Source organism: Zingiber officinale, chromosome 4A (genome assembly GCF_018446385.1).
Source record: "Zingiber officinale cultivar Zhangliang chromosome 4A, Zo_v1.1, whole genome shotgun sequence".
NCBI classification, from domain to species: Eukaryota; Viridiplantae; Streptophyta; class Magnoliopsida; order Zingiberales; family Zingiberaceae; genus Zingiber; species Zingiber officinale.
In genome coordinates, this window is record NC_055992.1 from 157,265,468 (window position 1) to 157,283,976 (window position 18,509).

At 33.9% G+C, this 18,509-nt stretch overlaps 1 protein-coding gene across 1 annotated transcript in view; it reads right to left on the reverse strand.

The window, feature by feature from the left end:
* The window catches only part of LOC121971855 (guanine nucleotide exchange factor SPIKE 1-like), a 106,019-nt gene that overhangs the window by 40,511 nt on the left and 46,999 nt on the right, over nt 1-18,509 (reverse strand). Inside the window, exons 20-21 of the mRNA XM_042523326.1 lie at nt 5,115-5,241; nt 2,853-3,046 (exon numbers count right to left, since the gene is read on the reverse strand). Coding sequence (XP_042379260.1) covers nt 2,853-3,046; nt 5,115-5,241 — 321 coding nt within the window. The remainder of the gene's footprint in view (nt 1-2,852; nt 3,047-5,114; nt 5,242-18,509) is intronic.

Sequence of the window (18,509 nt, forward strand, 5' to 3'; positions counted from 1 at the left end):
GACAAGTTCAACAGTCTTATAGTTATTTCCTAGTGTACCAATTGTGGTGGTGCATACTTCTCCATCAATCAACATTCCATCTGTTGCATGTAGGCAGAATATCTGAGGCTCATAAAAGAATCGTCACCACCTTAAGTCTGATTATTCCTCATAAGTTCTACAATCAATCTGATAACTGTTGGATTGATTCTCCGCATTCTCTATCGCAGATGCTTTTCTGACTGCTCTTACTGCTTTTACGGGTGGGGCCTCCAACCTTGCTGGGCAGACGTAGTTTTAAGTTTTCACATCCATTTCTGTTTCAGGAGCCGAAATTAGTCTATGCAACATTATAGAAACAAAATAAAAGCATAGTTCTTGCTTCTCTGCAAACACAGACCTTAAAAGTGATTGCCCACCCCAGTTGTTATCAACATTACAATCCACAGTCAAAACCTGCCAAAAGCTTTTGATATCTTTTTCTGGACACCATCAAAATACTATCTTTAAAGAAACATTTTCATGGGTCGTAGATTCTTAGTTCGCCTATTACCATGTCTACTTATTTTCCTACCACTAGGAGCAGTATCACCCTCACCTTCTCCTTCATTATGAGCAGTTTTTTTTCTTCAATTTCAAGAAACATAATCTACTGTTGTTTGTCCATTCCAGGAATCGGTATAGATCTACAAAATTTCCACAAAAGAGAATTATTTATTCCAATACTTAATCTTCATTTCTTTCGATACATACTCCTTATTAGTTAACAATTCTAGAACTTGTATGTTCGATTTTATGGTTAGGGTTAAATGATTATTCATCAAATTTATTGTATTTTCATTAAACAGGAGGTGTGTATATGTTAAAATGGCAGTGCAATTTTTTTTTGTTCAAATGACAAGTTAGAACATAGGCGTGGGCTAAGTAATCAATAAATAGTGTTAATAGTATTTGGACAAGCAGATAGAAGCGAACACTGTTCCTCATCATTTCTGTCTTGGGTGATTGCTAGATCAATTTGCATCTTCCAAATTGCAGATATTCGTCTGTTATTATTTACTCAACTTCTTCAAGCTGTGCATCATGAGGAGTCTATGGGCAACTTCTGTGAAGCAACCAATGTTCATGTACATCTGTCATAGCAGTGAAACCAGGAGGGGAGAATTACTATTAGAGATTTTTTGGAATAAACTAGGTCACTATTTTATGAAGAATTAGTCCAATTATAGTTTATAAAAACGATTAGGAACCCATGTAATATTCATCCTCCAATTTATGAATTTTTTATTGGTGAGTTTGAGTTTCTTGTGGTGTACTTTTCATGCTCCAGCATAGCGGCTTTAGCTCATTTAGTACAGAACTCGGGACTTTAGCGCATCTTTATATTATTGCTAAGCTTTGGACCCTTGTGCATGCGGCAACAAAAGCTTTTTTTTCTCAATTTTTTTTAGTTGGCACATGTATCCAGCTTACGCCAACTAATCCTGGGGTGATTGATCCAACCCCACAGAAGTTTCCCATTGGCCACCCGGATAAATCGGGAAGCGCTCACAGCAAACGACCCATCAACCCAGCACTTTTAGGTCAACTGTCCATTAAAGGAAATTCATCCGTTAATTCACCAAAGCTGGGACTCAATCCTTAAGTGCCCGGAGTTTGAGAAGGTGCTCTGCCGCTGCACCAATGCCCCAGGGGTTCATCAACACATTTATAAATATGCTTCAGCTTTTGGGGGGCATCAGCCCATGTATCTTTTGTTGCTGTTATGGTCAGTGGATATCATCTTATGATACTATTATGATTGGTGGATATGACTATTATATTTCACCATATTAAAGAGATGAATTTCACACAAATCTTGAAAAATAATGATATCATAAGTTGGATAAATGGTGATAGTTTAGAATTAAATGATTTGAAGATGGTTAAAATACATTTAACATGTTTATATTTCTTGAAGTATGTCTAAAGAGATAATTCCTACAAATCTATCCTGAACCTCCTTGTGCACAATTGTGCTCATTCACTGTTTTATTTAGGCTACATATGCACAGGCAGAGATGGAATTTTAAGGTTTGGTTGCTCAAAGATATCCACAAACTATGCTGAAAACTGGTTTTATCTTGAATATTTGTAGTTGATTTTAATTTCCTTCCACACATATTCCTTTTTAGAACAAAACATGTTCTTAGTTTTATGAGCGAGCAAATTTTACTAATATAGTTTTACATAGAAACTTCGAAGGATGTAATAACATAGTGCTTCATCTTAAATGAATGGAATTCAATAAAATAAGTTGTTTTTACATCTATGTACTCTTCTATAGTGCAGAATTACCATGGTTAGTTGACTGGATTTGCAGATTGTGATAGACACTGGCAAATATCCTTTCTTGATTGTGTACCAGGATCCTCTAGATTGTGCCAACATAATACTTGTATTTTTGCCTAATCTAGGCGAAAGCCAAATGGTGAAAAATGGGAGAAAACTTTCCCTCTTCCTGAAGAAACAGAGAGTAACTCGTAACCTGCCCCACTTTTCCTACACCCTCTCGTTTTTCTCCACAAGGAAACAAGCCCAAAGGTTCCTGGGTCTCTTTTTCCATCATGGTTCCTTAATTGCCTTCTTTTACAAACAATAACTTTCTAAATATGTATGTAAAACAAAATTACATTCATGAAATTCCAGACACCTTATGACAAAAACCAACTACTGATCCTGGATAATATTTTAATGGTTCAGAAATAAAGGAAAAATTACTTATCATCCATGCATATCTGAATAAGAGAAAAATTCTAGATAGTAATTGATCACCATTTCATTAAATAACAAACACCACCTTACCAAGGAAAAGAACACAAGGAGATACATACCAGTTCAAAAACTTGGCGTGGCTCAATTATGGACAACAAGTCATAACAAAAGAAAGCCAGACTACTATTCAAGAGTTTTGCAAAGCTTAAACCCTTTTTGCAACGTTCATGGACCTCTGTCAGGAGGCAATCATAAAGCTGTATGATACACCGAAAAACACCTTCCTTTAACTGCAAGGGTGGTACATCTTCACCTAAACAAAATGTAGCAAAGTAAAACATTTGTGAAAAGCCTCATAACACAAGTTGAACTTCCTGTTATAACATCTTCAACAGCAATGATGTTTAAAAGTCAATGACACATAGTGATAAGGCAATGCATATCTATGATGAACACTTGAGGAGCTGGATCCACCAGTACTGCACAAAACAAAACATAGATATGTCTGGTCCCACAATCTAATATATTTTAATCTAAACTTAATATGTATTAAATTGACGTAAATTTGATTTAATTGGATCTCAGTTTAATCAAATTTAGTAGCATCTAATTTTAAATGCTTAAATTAAATCAATAAAAACAAATGTGATTTATTTTGACTTAATTAAATTAAATATAATTTTATTTTCATATATTAAATTAATTAATTTAAATAAATTCTATTTTAATTAATTATAAAAGCAGATTTAATTAATCAAATTTTAAACAAAATAAATTAAATTAAATTCGTTTTTTGCTAATTTTAATTAAATCATAATAAAATTAAATATGTCTTTCAATAAATTTTAAATAAATAAAATAAATCAGTTAAGCTAAATTCGACTTAATCTGATTTAGTTAAATCTAAGTTTTTTAATACATAATTAAATTAGTTACAATGAATCAGCTTAATCAGAGTATACCTTTATTAAATTAATCAGATTTAAGTTAATCAAATTAAATTAAATCCTAATTTTGATTTTAATTGAATAATATATAACTAAACTAAATATAATATTGGTTAAATTTTAAATAAATAAATTTGATTGATTCTGATTTAAATTAAATTTAAACTCATGCAATTAAATCTATTTTTTAATAAATAAATTAAATTAGTTAAAATGAATACCTTGATCTGATCAAATGAGTACATTCAATCAAATTAGTATGGAACCTGATTTGATCTTATGCTAACTGTAGATAGGAAGTAGCAACAGGATGAAAAGCAAGATATCAACCTAGAAAAATCCTATTCAAGGCCCAACTGTGCCTTAGAGCCTTTTATTTAAGCTTTAATATACTTTTATATTCATCCAGCAAAAAAAAAAAACATTGGATATAAGCTGTTTTTACAGCCTACAAACGGAAATCAATTCAATTAGTAGTCCACCAGCATGCAACAAGGCAGAGGAAGAGAATCAATGCCCTACCTATATACTTCACCCAGGGGGTTTTATTCAAGTTCTTGAGGCTAACCATTGAATTATATCTATGTTAAATTGATCTCATTAATATGGTTTTAGTTAATCATATCAAATTAATCTAAATCAAACACTTAATCTGATATTAGTTACTGATTTAGTAAAATTGAGTTTAATTTAATCTAATTTTGATCAATTACACACCTAATTAATTAGTTTCATTAAGTGATAATTGTTAACTAATAAATGATTTATTTACCTCCTTGCGTTTACTAATTTACTAGAGCCTTCTCAAATCACACGATGCCTGAAAAAGGAACCCCAAAAGGAACCCAAGAAAGGAAAGCAAGTTATTGATAATCACACCTTGCGTCGCCATGAAAGAATGTCTTTGATTTGCTGCTAAAGGAAGAAGGCAATCGGTGGATCTGAGTTTTTTTCTCCTCTCCCTTCTAGATTGAGTATCCTTTTACCCTTCTCTTTTTCTCTATTCTTGACCCTAATTGTTCGTTTGAAAGGATTTCAATTTCAGTCATTAGGTTGGCAAGAAACGTTTCTATTTTGGTTGACTAAAATCCACCAATATTGACTTCCTGATTCCTTTCAAATTTTGCACAATTCAATCAACTTTAGATAGGATGTAATAGATTTAAGCTTTCAATTTCTGAATTCTAGCAACCCTCAACAATATGTTTAAGATGAAATATATTAAGGTTCAGTTTCATGATTATAGCAACTCTCAACCTATTCCCAAGAAATTGGAAGCTGATCCCAATACAGCTCAATCAATCTGTTACAGTATCAGCTGAGTTTGCCAACTATAAAACAATCTGTAACATTCAAGCAAGATTACTTGTGTCAACAAACAATGGCACAAGATGTTTGATTTTACTTAAAATCTCTCTAACATCGTTAAAGTACCTGAAGGAAGACTGTGGTAGACCAGACGACTTTGTTCTAAGGCCATTGATTTCACAATCAACTCCAAGAAGAACCATGCCATTGCCAACACATCATCATAGACAGGCCCAACCCTATAGCCCTTGGCCTGTTCAGGAAAAAAAAAACATATGAGGACTTCATCATGAATAATGACTAAATGAAGTAGAATAGTTCTCAAAAGTGCATCTTTAGTAACTTTTAAAAATACAGATGACATACTAGAAAGAAATGCTTACTGAATAACACAATCACTGTAGCTAAGGTACAGCTAGTTAAAGAGAGATATACAAAAAGGTTCCAGATGGCTAGCAGCAGAAGTAATTCTCATATTTAATAGCAGAATTTAAAGCTTGCTTTCATGAATCAAATTTACAAACAGTGAACCAAAACCAGCATCTTATTTTAGCACTGTCACTCTAGCAATGTACTGGTTGAATTTGATTGCATATTCATTAGTTGTAGTGGCCAATTCCTCTCTTTTAAAATACAGAGTCGCTTAGGAGATCTAGGCTTGAATATTATAGAAGGTCCCAGGTTCTCAAATCTTCAAAAACTTTTTCAGTGCTTTTTCATAGTCAGTTAATAGATTAAGTCCACTCTGATATTCTGGGTATTGGATACTGGTAGTATTCCTTTAAAATTTGAATTTAGGTACCTTGACACCATCAATTATGACTATTCTTGTATAATATGGATCTTCTTGATGACGAAGAATATGAACATTTCTTTGTTTTATCTTTTCATTATAAACAGATAGAAACACAATTTGGCGCTTTCATATGCAAGATCTTAAAGGTGAATGCAAGTAGTATTTAGTTGGCCTACTGTATAGCACATATGCAGTATGCATACGCTTTCGAAATAATAAAAAAATGACTAAACTATATCAAACAACGTATGTTAATCGAAATTTCTAATCTATGGTTAAACAAAACAAAAGGGCAGCCCGGTGCACGAAGCTCCCGCCATGTGGGTCCCGGGGAAGGATTCATTGTACGCAGTCTTACCTTGCTTTTTTGCAAGAGGTTGTTTCCAGGATTCAAACCCGTGACCTTTTGATCACATAGCAACAACTTCATCGTGCGCCAATGTAAAATAGGTAATTTTATAACTAATATCTTAAATGCCAATCACTTGCTAAGTATTTAAGTTAATACTTAGAAGTTACATGCTAGGACATCAAAATTTAATTTAATGTTTCATACTCAGAAAAATTTAGTCCGCTCTAAGAGAAAAAATATTAAAAATAAAATTTCATAAAGTTCCTTTTTATTAAATGAATCAAGCAAAAATTATTTCTCACATTGCAAATCTTTATAGGGCTACCATGGGAACTATCTTTCTTATTGAATTCCTTGTAATTCCATGTCACCATAACATTCTACCTTTAATTCCTCTCTAGCTTGTGTTATGATTTTCCAAACTATATGCTCTATTTGATCCAAGCTGGAAACAATTTATAGTAGATGAAATCGCAGATTGCATTTTACTGATATACAAGAATTAGTTACTCTTTCTTCTACTAAACCTTTCTTGGTTGCAATTGAATGTTTATTATTAAAACATCCATCGGCGTATCACATAAACTCAAAGCCAAATTAGTGCTAAATGTGTACACAAATATATGTGCAAACACATTCCCTATTGTGCTAAGATTACATAGTTCATCTCTTTCCCACAATGGCCAATAAATCTACATATCTACAACCGCTCATGTTCTTAATGAGCACTTTCAAGTCGAGCATTTTTAGATAATGCAAAGCATGGTTAGCAGAATCAGTTGATCCTATTTAGAATCAGCTGAAAAAGATCAATTGGCAGATATTGATCCTCTTTTGAGCGAGAAATTGGTCGCCCCAACAAGATTTGTGAACTTTAGATTATTCAAAGGGAAATTGATATGGGAAAAATGACCATATTTGAAAGAAATAAAGCTCAACATGAGAAAGATCAGAGATTTAGTAGCGGTGAAAGCGGAGAGGCTGGAGTCTAATATGCAAATCGCCATTCTCATCGTTCATAAGGAGAAATATGAGTGGCATTCTATGTCCTCTTTGAACATTCACACGGGCAGCAGAGTCCTGCATCTTCATTGTTGTTGCAAGTACAAAATAGGAGGGGTGCTTGGGATGAGCGTTATCACCTTTTGCCACCAAGTACAAAATAGGAAGTCACGACTCCTACCCGCCACACATATGTATTAATTATTACTTTAAAAACTATATTATTAATTAACATTAAATTAATATGTAACAAAATACGTATCAAGTTAATATCTTTAATTGTTATTAGTAATTTATCGATAACTAATCATTTTATCTAATTAATTAGACTAATTTAAATAACTTAATTAATTAAACTAATTGAATTTAATTAATTTTACCAATTAAATTATGTTAGATTTTTAATTAACATTGGTTAATAATTATAATAATTAAATTAAATTCTGATTTTAAATTAATAAATGAAATTAATACAGATTTTTAATTAATTTAATTGAATTTTTTAAAATAATTTAAATATTAAATTCTAATTAAATTAGTTACAATGTATTTTAATCATATATTGAAGCTAAAACTAGTTAGATTCATTAAATTTAATTAGAATAATGAGATTAATTAAAATTAAGTTAGAATTAATTTAGTTAACTAAAATTAAGTAAATTAATTAAAAGATTTGATCAAAATTAAACTGATTAAATTAGAATTGATTAACTAAAATTAATTTAATTAGTATTACATTGATTTGACAGAATTAAATTAACTAAAATTGATTTGAATCATATTTAAAATTTAATTTAAACATAATTAATAAAGTGAGGTAAGGGTGTATCGATTTATTCATAATGTAAGAAAACTAACATTTCATAGTATTCATATATATACATCAAATATAAATGCATGATTTTTTAGGTTTTTATATACTTTCTATGTTAATTTGATCTAATTATTCTATTTTATTGAATTTTGAAATTTTTTATAGTGAATCCAATCCCACAGATCCAATATGGTCAATATTCAAGTTTTTGAATTTCTAATATTGATATCAATATTGTCAACCCATAATGTGAATTATTTTTTAGACAGAAGTTGTCCATTCAAGTGGAAAAATTTATACACTTATATGTTGGAAGATGTTATATGGTAGGTACAAGACCTTGTGATGCTCTTATGGCCCAAATATCAATCGAATAGCTGGCCAAGATGTGCTATGTGCTCGAGGAGGTAATGCAGCTTAGTTGGTAAACTAAACTCTCTTATAATTATTAAAACTAGTATCTAATTTGTTGAATGTAATCAACCAATTCTCACAACTTTGTGCTATGGCAATTGGGAGGTAGCTCTAAAACGAATCTTTGATAGTTGAAGAATACCTTAGGTGAGGATCTCCTATATTACAATCTAGGTGATCATGTACAACAATGTAGATATACACGGGCAAGTTCTTGATGTTATGCAGGCTCAACGCATGTTGAAGCCCAATATGGATCTTCAAATTTCAAACGGACATAATTTTTAAATCGGGACTCAGAATCAGGCTCTGCCTGTCGTCACACGTGCAGAATTCAAAAGCCTAGGTTTGTTACTGGTGAAACCGTAACTAGCAAATTTTCAGCCCCAAATTCCCTCGTTTAAACCCTTTTCAGGGCTTTTTTGCTATTTTTGATAATTTTTTTTTTGATATTTAGGGTAATTTTCATATTTCTGATATTTTTTAGAGAGGATTTGCCTTGATCCGTGTTTTGATTTGAGTTAAGATCATTAAGTTAGTTACTTTCCTTTTCGGATAAAAATCTATTTTCTTTCTTTACAAGATTAGAATTAAGATCTGTTAATTGTAATTTCTTTCCTTATTTGAGTTTTAGGTTGTGGTATATATAAGAGTCATATTTAGATTTGAGGAATTAACATCTAGTTTTAATAAAAAATTTCTTTTCGAAGGTTCCTCTTGTCTTCTTCTCAATTTTCCTCTTCTAATTAGTCCGCAGGATAATCGCTATTGTATCCAGCGTCAGTTGGTATCAGAGTCCGAGAAGGTCATCAGCAGATCCAATGGTAGGTCGTCGTGGTTGCAACAATAGGCAGGCTTCGATGGAGGAAGCTGAGCACCGTGGTCGTAGCATCTAGGACATAATGACGATTGAGGATTTACAGAGACAAGTTGCAGATTTAACCCAGCGTATGGTGGCATGAGATCTCGAAGATCGTGAAATTTTAAATCGTGGATCTGAGTTTTCCTTCGAGAACCCATTAAGACAGGAAGCGAGATCAATCAACGAATATACAGAAGAGTTTTTCCAGCCGATGGCCCAAAATGACCTATCCGAGACGGAGGAGCAACAACAGGTGACACGTTACTTAAGGGGTTTGCGCTTGGCCTTACAAGATACCCTCAGTCTTCATTCACTCTCGACGGTGTCAAAGGTCTTTCAGCGTGCACTGGTGGCTAAAAAGCAACAAAATAGGAAACCAGTGGGAAAGGCGACCAGAACAATCGGCCAGCTCGCCCTTAAAATTCTCGTCCTTCACAGGAGCCATCGTAGCGACCACCGCAACGGTCACCACAGGTTTACCCTAGGCCCTTGTCAGATGTTATCAATGTGGTGAACAAGGACATGTGGTGCACCAATGCAGGAAGCTCTCTTCTACTTATCCGAAGGACAAAAACTTGTTGATCAAGGAAGAATAGAAGATACAACAACAATTGGCGATCCGATGTCTTAAGCATCTGACGAAGTGATTTATGGCAATGGACATGAGACTTTAATCGTTCGTAAGAGTCTACTGACTCCCAAGGGCGATTCGGGAAATGATTGGTTAGAACTAATATTTTTCATACTACCTGCATCATCGTGGATAAAAGCTACAAGATGATTATCGACAACGGCAATTGTAAAAATTACAACTGAAGACAGACCGTAGTCCTAAACCCTACAAGTTATCCTAGCTGAATAAAAAAAAGCGAGGTAACACTAGACCGGTAATGCCTCGTTTCCTTTTCAATTAGCAAATATTTTGATAGTGCTTGATATGATGTGGTGGTCATGGATGCATGTCATGTATTGTTGGGGCGACCTTGGCAATATGATCGCAATGTTGTTCATGATGGGCGGAAGAATACCTATACCCTTAATGTTAAAGGAAAAAAAAATTATGTTGGCGTCGTGACGGAAAGGAACTACTCCAATTCCGATAGCTAAAAATACTAATCTGCTTTCTATATCTAAGTTTTTAGATGAAGTGGAGCAAGGAGTTGTATATGCTTTGCTACCATGCCAAAGCATTGCTCCGACCATAGACACTGAGTTACCAGCTAAAGTACCTGTTAACGGATTTTGATGAGTTGATGTTTGAGGATCTTTCTTCTGGGCTACCACCTATGCGAGATATCCAACATCAGATTGACCTTGTTCCAGGGTCGAGTTTACCCTATCGGCCGGCTTATCACCTTAGCCCTAAGGAAGCAGAAGAATTACAGCATCAGATGGTGGAGTTGCTAGAAAAGGAACACATCCGAGAAAGCATGAGCCCTGTTTAGTTCTTGCCCTACTAATATTGAAAAATGATGGCTCGTGGCGTATGCGTGTCGATAGCAGAGCCATCAACAAGATTATAGTGAAGTACAGGTTTCCAATTCTCCGCTTGAACAATATGTTGGATCAACTATCCGGTTCTAGAGTCTTCTTAAAAATTGACCTTAAAAGTGAATACCACCATATCAGAGTAAGGTTGGGTGATGAATGGAAGATGACATTCAAGACACAGCATAGGCTATATGAGTGGGCGATCATGCCTTTTGGACTGTCCAATGTGCTCAGTACCTTCATGGGGTTTATGCATCAGATATTATGGCCCTTTATGGGAAAGTTTTTAATGGTATACTTTAATAACATCCTCGTTTATAGTTCGACATGGGCATCACACTTCGATCTTCTCCATGTTGTCTTCGAAAAGCTAAAAATAGAGTGTTTATTTGTAAACAAGAAGTGCTCTTTCTTTATTACATCGATAATTTTCCTCAACTTTATTATGTCTACTGATGGTGTACATGCAAATCAAACAAAGATAGATGCAGTCATGGAGTGGCCTCAACTGAGGACCTTGCACGATGTCAGAAGCTTCCATGACTTAGCTGCTTTCTACTGCTGGTTCAAAAATTTTAGCACTCTGATTGCTCCTATCATCGAGTGTCTCAAGGGAAGGGATTTCAAGTGGTCTGAAGGAGAAGATGCTCGCTTTCAATTGGTCAAACAGAGGATGACTGAAGCACCAGTTCTGACCCTTCCTGATTTTAACAGATTATTCAAGCTCAACTGTGATGCATCCGGCATAGGTATCGGGGGTGTTTTGAGTCAATCTAGGCGACCAATTACTTTCTTCAGCGAGAAGCTCTCCGGGTCCAAGAAAAATTATTCTACCTACGACTTGGAGTTCTATGTCATTGTGCAGTCCTTGAAGCATTGGCGACATTACCTAGTACAGAAGGAATTCAACCTGTTCACTAATTATAAAGCATTAAAGTATATCAATGGTCAACACAAGCTAAGCAAGTAGCATGCCAAGTGGGTGGCTTACTTGCAAAAGTTCACCTTTACACTAAGGCACTAAGCTGGAAGTCTAAACCGTGTCGCAGATGTCCTGAGTTGGCGTTCTTCATTACTCACCACTATGAACATTAGAGTTTTGGGCTTGAGGTTTTTCTAGATATATATGCAGTTGACCCATCATTCGGAAAGATATTCCAAGAAATACATGATGGTTGCCGACATGATTTTATTTTGCATAATAGTTATCTATTTCGTGGGTTGCAGTTATTCATTCAAGACTGCTCTCTAAGGCAGCAAATTATGAGTGAGTTTCATAATGAGGGGCACTGGACGTGATAAGATGTTGGCCCTCATCTCTCCCAATTTCTATTGACTCAAGTTGACTAGTGATGTGGCTTACTTTGTTGATCGATATTTTGTATGCGAGCAGTCTGCGAGGGTTCTAACCAATGCAGGCTTGTACACTTCCCTACCCATTCCTAAAGCTCCTTGGCTCAATGTCAACATAGATTTCGTATTGGGATTACCCGCACCTAACGAACTTCAAACTCAATTCTTGTTGTCGTTGACAAATTCTCAAAGATGGCGCACAGCTTGCAGGAAGACTATGGATGCTACTCAGATTGCCCATCTTTACTTCAAGGAGATCGTGAGTTTGCATAGCGTTCCTCGGTCCATGACTTCAGATCGAGAAACCAAATTCATCAGTCACTTCTGGAAGAGCTTATAGGGGAAATTAGAAACACAGTTAGACTTTAGCAATGCTTACCACCCTCACATAGATGGACAAACCAAGGTGGCGAATCGAAATCTGGGCAATCTTTTAAGATGCCTTACAGGAACTAAACCAAAGCAGTGGGAGTTACCTCAAGCAAAGTTTGCCTACAGCATATCGAAAAATAGGACCACGGAATTGAATCCTTTAGAGATTGTATGGCCGGAATCCATCAGGAGTTCTAGACTCAGCCCCTATTCCACATGTAGGGCAAATTAGTCCTAAAGCAGATGAGATGACAGAACGTCTTTAAGGTATTCATGAGCAGATGAAACTGGCAAATTATGGAAAATAATACTAAGTATAAGGCTCGGGTCAATCGTCATCGTTGACAGATACTTTTTGATATTTGAAATTTTGTCTGGGCTGTATTGACACGTGATCGTTTCTGGAGAATATATTAAACTAAAGAATTGAAAAATCGGACCATACGAGATATTGCAGAAGATTAACGATAATGCCTACAGTTGCGCCTTCCTAGCCATCTGAAGACTTCTGATATCTTCAATGAAGCATCTAACTTGTTATTCGATGGTTGCTAATAAAGGAGATCCTTTATTTTTTGATCAAAAATTAGCAACCATCGAATAACTATTTTTGATCAATTTTATTTTTTGAGTATTTAGAGTAATTTTAATATTTCTGATATTTTTTTAGAGAGGATTTGTCTTGATCCGCGTCTTAATTTGAATTAAGATCATTAAGTTAATTACTCTCCTTTTCGAATAAAAATTTATTTTCTTCCTTTATAAGATTGAAATTAAGATATGTTAATTGTAATTTCTTCTTTATTTGAGTCTTAGATTGTGGTCTATATAAGAGTCATATTTAGATGTTGAGGAATTAACCCTCTAGTTTTAATAAAAAAATTCTTTCTTGGAGATTCCACTTTTCATTTTCTCAATTTTCCTTTTCTCGTCAGCCCGTAGGATAATCGTTATTTTGTCCGACGTCAGTTCTTCAATAGATATATGTAACAACGTATAACAATATTATAGTATTTTCTTTTAGTAGGGAATATGATGTATTGGAAAGCAAAAAGGCTAATTGTAAGGATAATATCAAGAGTAAAAGTAAAATATAGGATATGACTCTACTATATTTAAGCTTCTTTTACTCAAATGACAAGGATGAAAGGTAGAAAAGTGGTTTGACAATGAGGGTGAAGGGAGGACTGAGGGCATCTCGTAAGTTTTTTGATAAGCTTCTCTTTTTAAAACAATATGTCAAAAACCTGTAACTATTATAAAGGCAGGTTTTTTTTTTGAAACCTTTGCCTGGATCAATATTTCGAACCCAAGTTTTTCATAGACAGCGAACCCACCATTAATATATATATATATATTTGTTTGACATTAATTAACCATTAGCATTGGAACCGAGGTTTCTTGCCCTTGCAAATGGCTAGTTTTGGCTGCCTATATATCTCTATCATCTTTTAATTTTTTTCATTCATCATATACCCAATCAAGTCACTCCATTCCTATTATTATCTTTGTTTTTTTCTAGTCCATTTCATCCTTTATTCTTCCTAAATGAATCCAAATAAAATAGTGGATATTTTAGAAAAAAAATTCAAATCTGAAAATGATGAAGAAAATGCAATTTTGTAAAGTTCACGCAATCATCTTGATGTTCAATATTCTTAATTTTCTAGTTTAATATTCTCAAGTTTTCACTTCCATACAATTTTTCAAATGTTCAATATATTCTATAATTTCCTCCAAATTTTTAAAGTTCTCTAAACTTTAAAGCTCCTCTAAGTAATGTTCCTCAACCTCCATTTTATATGTACCCGCCCGAATATTGACGGTCCATGGCAAGTCAATTCATAATGTCACTCTCTTCTTATGGAATTTCTTCGCCACAACCGAACGAATCAAGGAAGGCTAGCATAGACATTTTCAGGACTGACAAAGAATCAGTAATACCATCTGAGGTTTCGCAATGAAGCGAGTTTGGGTGTGCATGATACCAAACGAAAAAAGTGGTCAATGGACGAAGAGATACACCTTACAAAGGCATGGATCAATATTAGCACCAATCCAATCATTAGTAATGATCAAAAGGAACAAACTTTATGGAAACGAATCGTAGATTACTACAAGTATCGGCCTGATAGATTTGTGGAGTGACCTTGGGTGAAATTAAAATCAAATTTCTATAGGCTTCATCCGATGATGAATGAATTTACAACCATATACAACAACTTTTATACATATCGTGAAAGTGGGTGGAGCGATGAGGATGTGCTCCTGAGAGCACATAAAATGTGGCAGGAAAATCATGACAAAAAGTCCTACTATGAACATGTTTGGCAAGTTCTATGCTCCACAGAAAGGGTATAAAATCTTTATGAAGGATACTAGTGGGAGCTTAATTTACATTCTAAATTCTGTGAAAGTATTAAAAAGAGATGTGGTATGTAGATGTTTTTTTGATGATCTTTATAAAAATGACAAATTTTTATAAATATGCACTTGTCAATTTAGGTTTCGACTGAACTTCTCTCAATGTCGTGGGGTACTACATTTTTTTCTAGGCGTTCTATTCTCCCAATTAGTGGAGAAATTTTTTTGGAAGATTCAGATGACTTGGATCAAATGACGTTGATCATGAGAAAATGAAACTTCTAGCAGCTCAAAGTTCTTCCAGAGGAACTCATAGAAGATATTTAAATCGAGATCGTGAAGTCGGACATGATCATCTCTTGAATAAATACTCTTTTGATCAATCGGTATATCCCGATGAAGTATTCCAACGATGATTTCAAATGCAAAGAAAGTTATTCCTTAGCATAGTCAATGCCTTGTGAAATCATTTAAAATATTTTGAATAGATGGTTGATGCAATGGGAAGACATGGTTTGTCACCCCTTCAGAAATGCACAGTTGTTACCCGTCAATTGGTGTATAGATCCCCTACATTTGTAATGATTATCTACAAATAGGTGAAACAACTGCCCTAGATTGCTTGGTCAACTTCTGTCGTGTGTGGTTGAAGTATTTGGGCCACAATACTTAAGAAGGCCTAATGTTTATGACATCCAACGTTTGGTTGAAATACATAAACAGAGACAACTTCCCTGGAATGTTGAATAGTCTTGATTGTATGCATTGTGAATAGAAAAATTGTGTCGTTGCTTGGAAAGGTCACTTTACTCGAGGTGATCATAGGGTCTCAATAATTGTGCTTAAAGTAATCACATTTATAGACTTATGAATATGACACTTTTTTTTTGGAATCGCAAGATTGCGTATGATATCAATATGCTTAACGAATCACCTTTATTCAACAACGTTCTATAAAGAAATGCACCGCAGGTTAATTTTATAGCAAATATACAAAAGGGTACTATTTAACTAATGGGATATACCAGAATGGACTACTTTTGTCAAGAGCATTTAGGGTGTTCCAATCTCTTAGGCAATGATCAAAGGGTCAGGACAATTTTGGTACATGAATAACTTAAAGGATATCATGCATATGTATATTATTTCGCACAATGCAATAATCAATTGGTCTAATAATAAAGGAGATCCTCCGACACAAATAATTCAGGCCACTCCCCAAGAGTTTAAAGAATACCTTTGGAGAAACTATGAGCTACGTGATAATTAAGTACATTATCAACTTTGAGCCGATTTGGTTGAGCACATTTGAACATCGGTGAAAGATTCATTTTTATAAATTATTTATAATAATTCATTGGTGAGAACACTTGGTTACGTTCAAAACTGGAAATAATAAATCGCAAATTGACTTTCTTTGGTTAGGAAGAGAGATAGAAAGATTTATAAAGATTGCATGGTCATCCCTGAAGAAAGCTTAACTATCCAACTAGGTTAGTAGTAGGGATGGCAATGGGGCGGGGCGGGGTCGGGTTTGCCATTCCCATCCCCGCCCCATTCTTATTTTTTCGGGTTCGGGGATTCCCCATCCCCGCCCCATTTCCAAATTGACCCAAACAAACCACAGACACCAGAAACAGTAGAATATTAACCCAAACAAATCACAGACACAGAAACACCAAAATGGTAGCCATTGTATCATCAATTGCAATCCATGGAGGTGAAAGTTTAACTGCCATGTATTAATACCAATATTAATATTAATATTAGTAGTGTTGGATATACGCCTCAAATATAATATCTATAAAAAGAAAATATATACGACTCATAGAATTAAATGGTGGAAGTTAAAAGATAGAAAGCAAAACATACAATGACTCTAATATGATATGGGATAAAATAGAATTAAAGTTGAAAATACTAGCTAAGAGTATACTCGGTGAGTCGAAGAGATGCACCAAGGAATCTTGATCGTGGAATGAGAAAGTACAAGAGAAAGTGAAAGGAAAACGAACAGCTTATAAGAAATTATATATTTGTAAGAACGAGAAAAACTTAAAAAAATATACAATATCGGAGAAAGAGGCTAAGAAAGTAGTAATGAAGCAAAGCATGAAACTTTTGAACGGTTATATCAAAAATTAGATTAAAAAAAAGGGGAAAGAGACATTTATAAAATAGATAAAGTGAGAGAAAGGAAGACAAGGATACTAGTAAACGATGGAGAAATAAAAGAGCGGTGAAAAAATATTTTCATCAACTTTTTAATGAACGTTGAGGTGGTCAACTTAACTTAAGTAATTTAAATAGGTCAAATGAGTATAGAAATTTAAATTTTTATCGTAAAATTTAAACTTCAAAAGTTGAACAATTTTTAAATGGGATGTACAATAGAAAAACCATTGGATCAGATGATATTCCGATAAAATATGGAAGTGCCTAGGGAAATAAAGTATTGAATGACTTCCAAAGTTATTTAACATGATATTGAAAATGAAAATAATGGTAAGTACTCTAATTCCCTTATATAAAAACAAAGGAAATGTACAAAATTGTGCAAAATAGCAGAGTATTAAACAAATGAGTCATACCATGAAACTTTAAAAATGAGTAATAAAAAAAAAGATTAAAGTAGGAGACCACGGTGACCGAAAATCAATTTGGGTTCATGCTTGGAAAGACAACAATATAAACTATATATCTTCTAAGCAACTAATTGAGAAGTATCGGAGCAAAAAAACAAAATCTAAACATGATATTCATCTTAGAAAAAACTTATGATATAGTTTCAAGAGAAATTATAGGGAGAATTCTAGAAAAGAAAGATGTTAACGGTAACATATATTGAACTAATTAAGGATATGTACGAGGATGTAACGACTAGAGAAGACTTCAGGCGGATTAACTAAAGTATTTCCAATAAAAATAGGATTACAGGATTAACTCCAAGTCTCTATCTTAACACTAATTATGGACGAATTCACTAGACACATTGGTGTATGTTGTTTGTAAATGATATTATTTTGATACATAAGACACGTGAAGGAGTAAATGTTAAACTAGAATTTTAGTGGGTAACACTAAAAATAAAAGGTTTTAGGCTTAGTAAAGACATAATAGATAAAATTTAAGTTTAGCAATATTAGACGTAACGCGACAATTGTTAAGATAAGAAATGATAAGTTGTTTGGAATTAAGAGCTTTAAGTATTTAGGATCATTTTTGCAAAATAATGGAAGGATTGAGAGAGATGTCTTACATAGAATACAAACAAGATGGCTAAAATGGAGGAGAACGTTGAGTGTTTTATGTGATCGTAAAATACCTCTAAAACTTAAAGAGAAATTTTATAAAACGTTAGTTAAACCTACTGTGTTATGACACGGAATATTGGGCTATAGCACAGGAGCAGAAGATGAGTGTTACAGAAATAAGGATATTAAGATGGATGTGTAGGCGTACGAGGATGAACAGAATAAGAAATGAGAGCAATAGAGAAAAAGTCAGAGTTGCATCTATTGAGGAAAAACTTCGAGAGACAAGTTTACAATTGTACGAACATGTACATAAACAACCAATAAATGCTCCGGCAATGTGAAACTATGATAAATATGCACATTAAACGAAGAAGACCAAAAAAGACTTGATTAACACTAATAAAACAAGATAAAATTTATTTAAATATAAATGATAATATAATA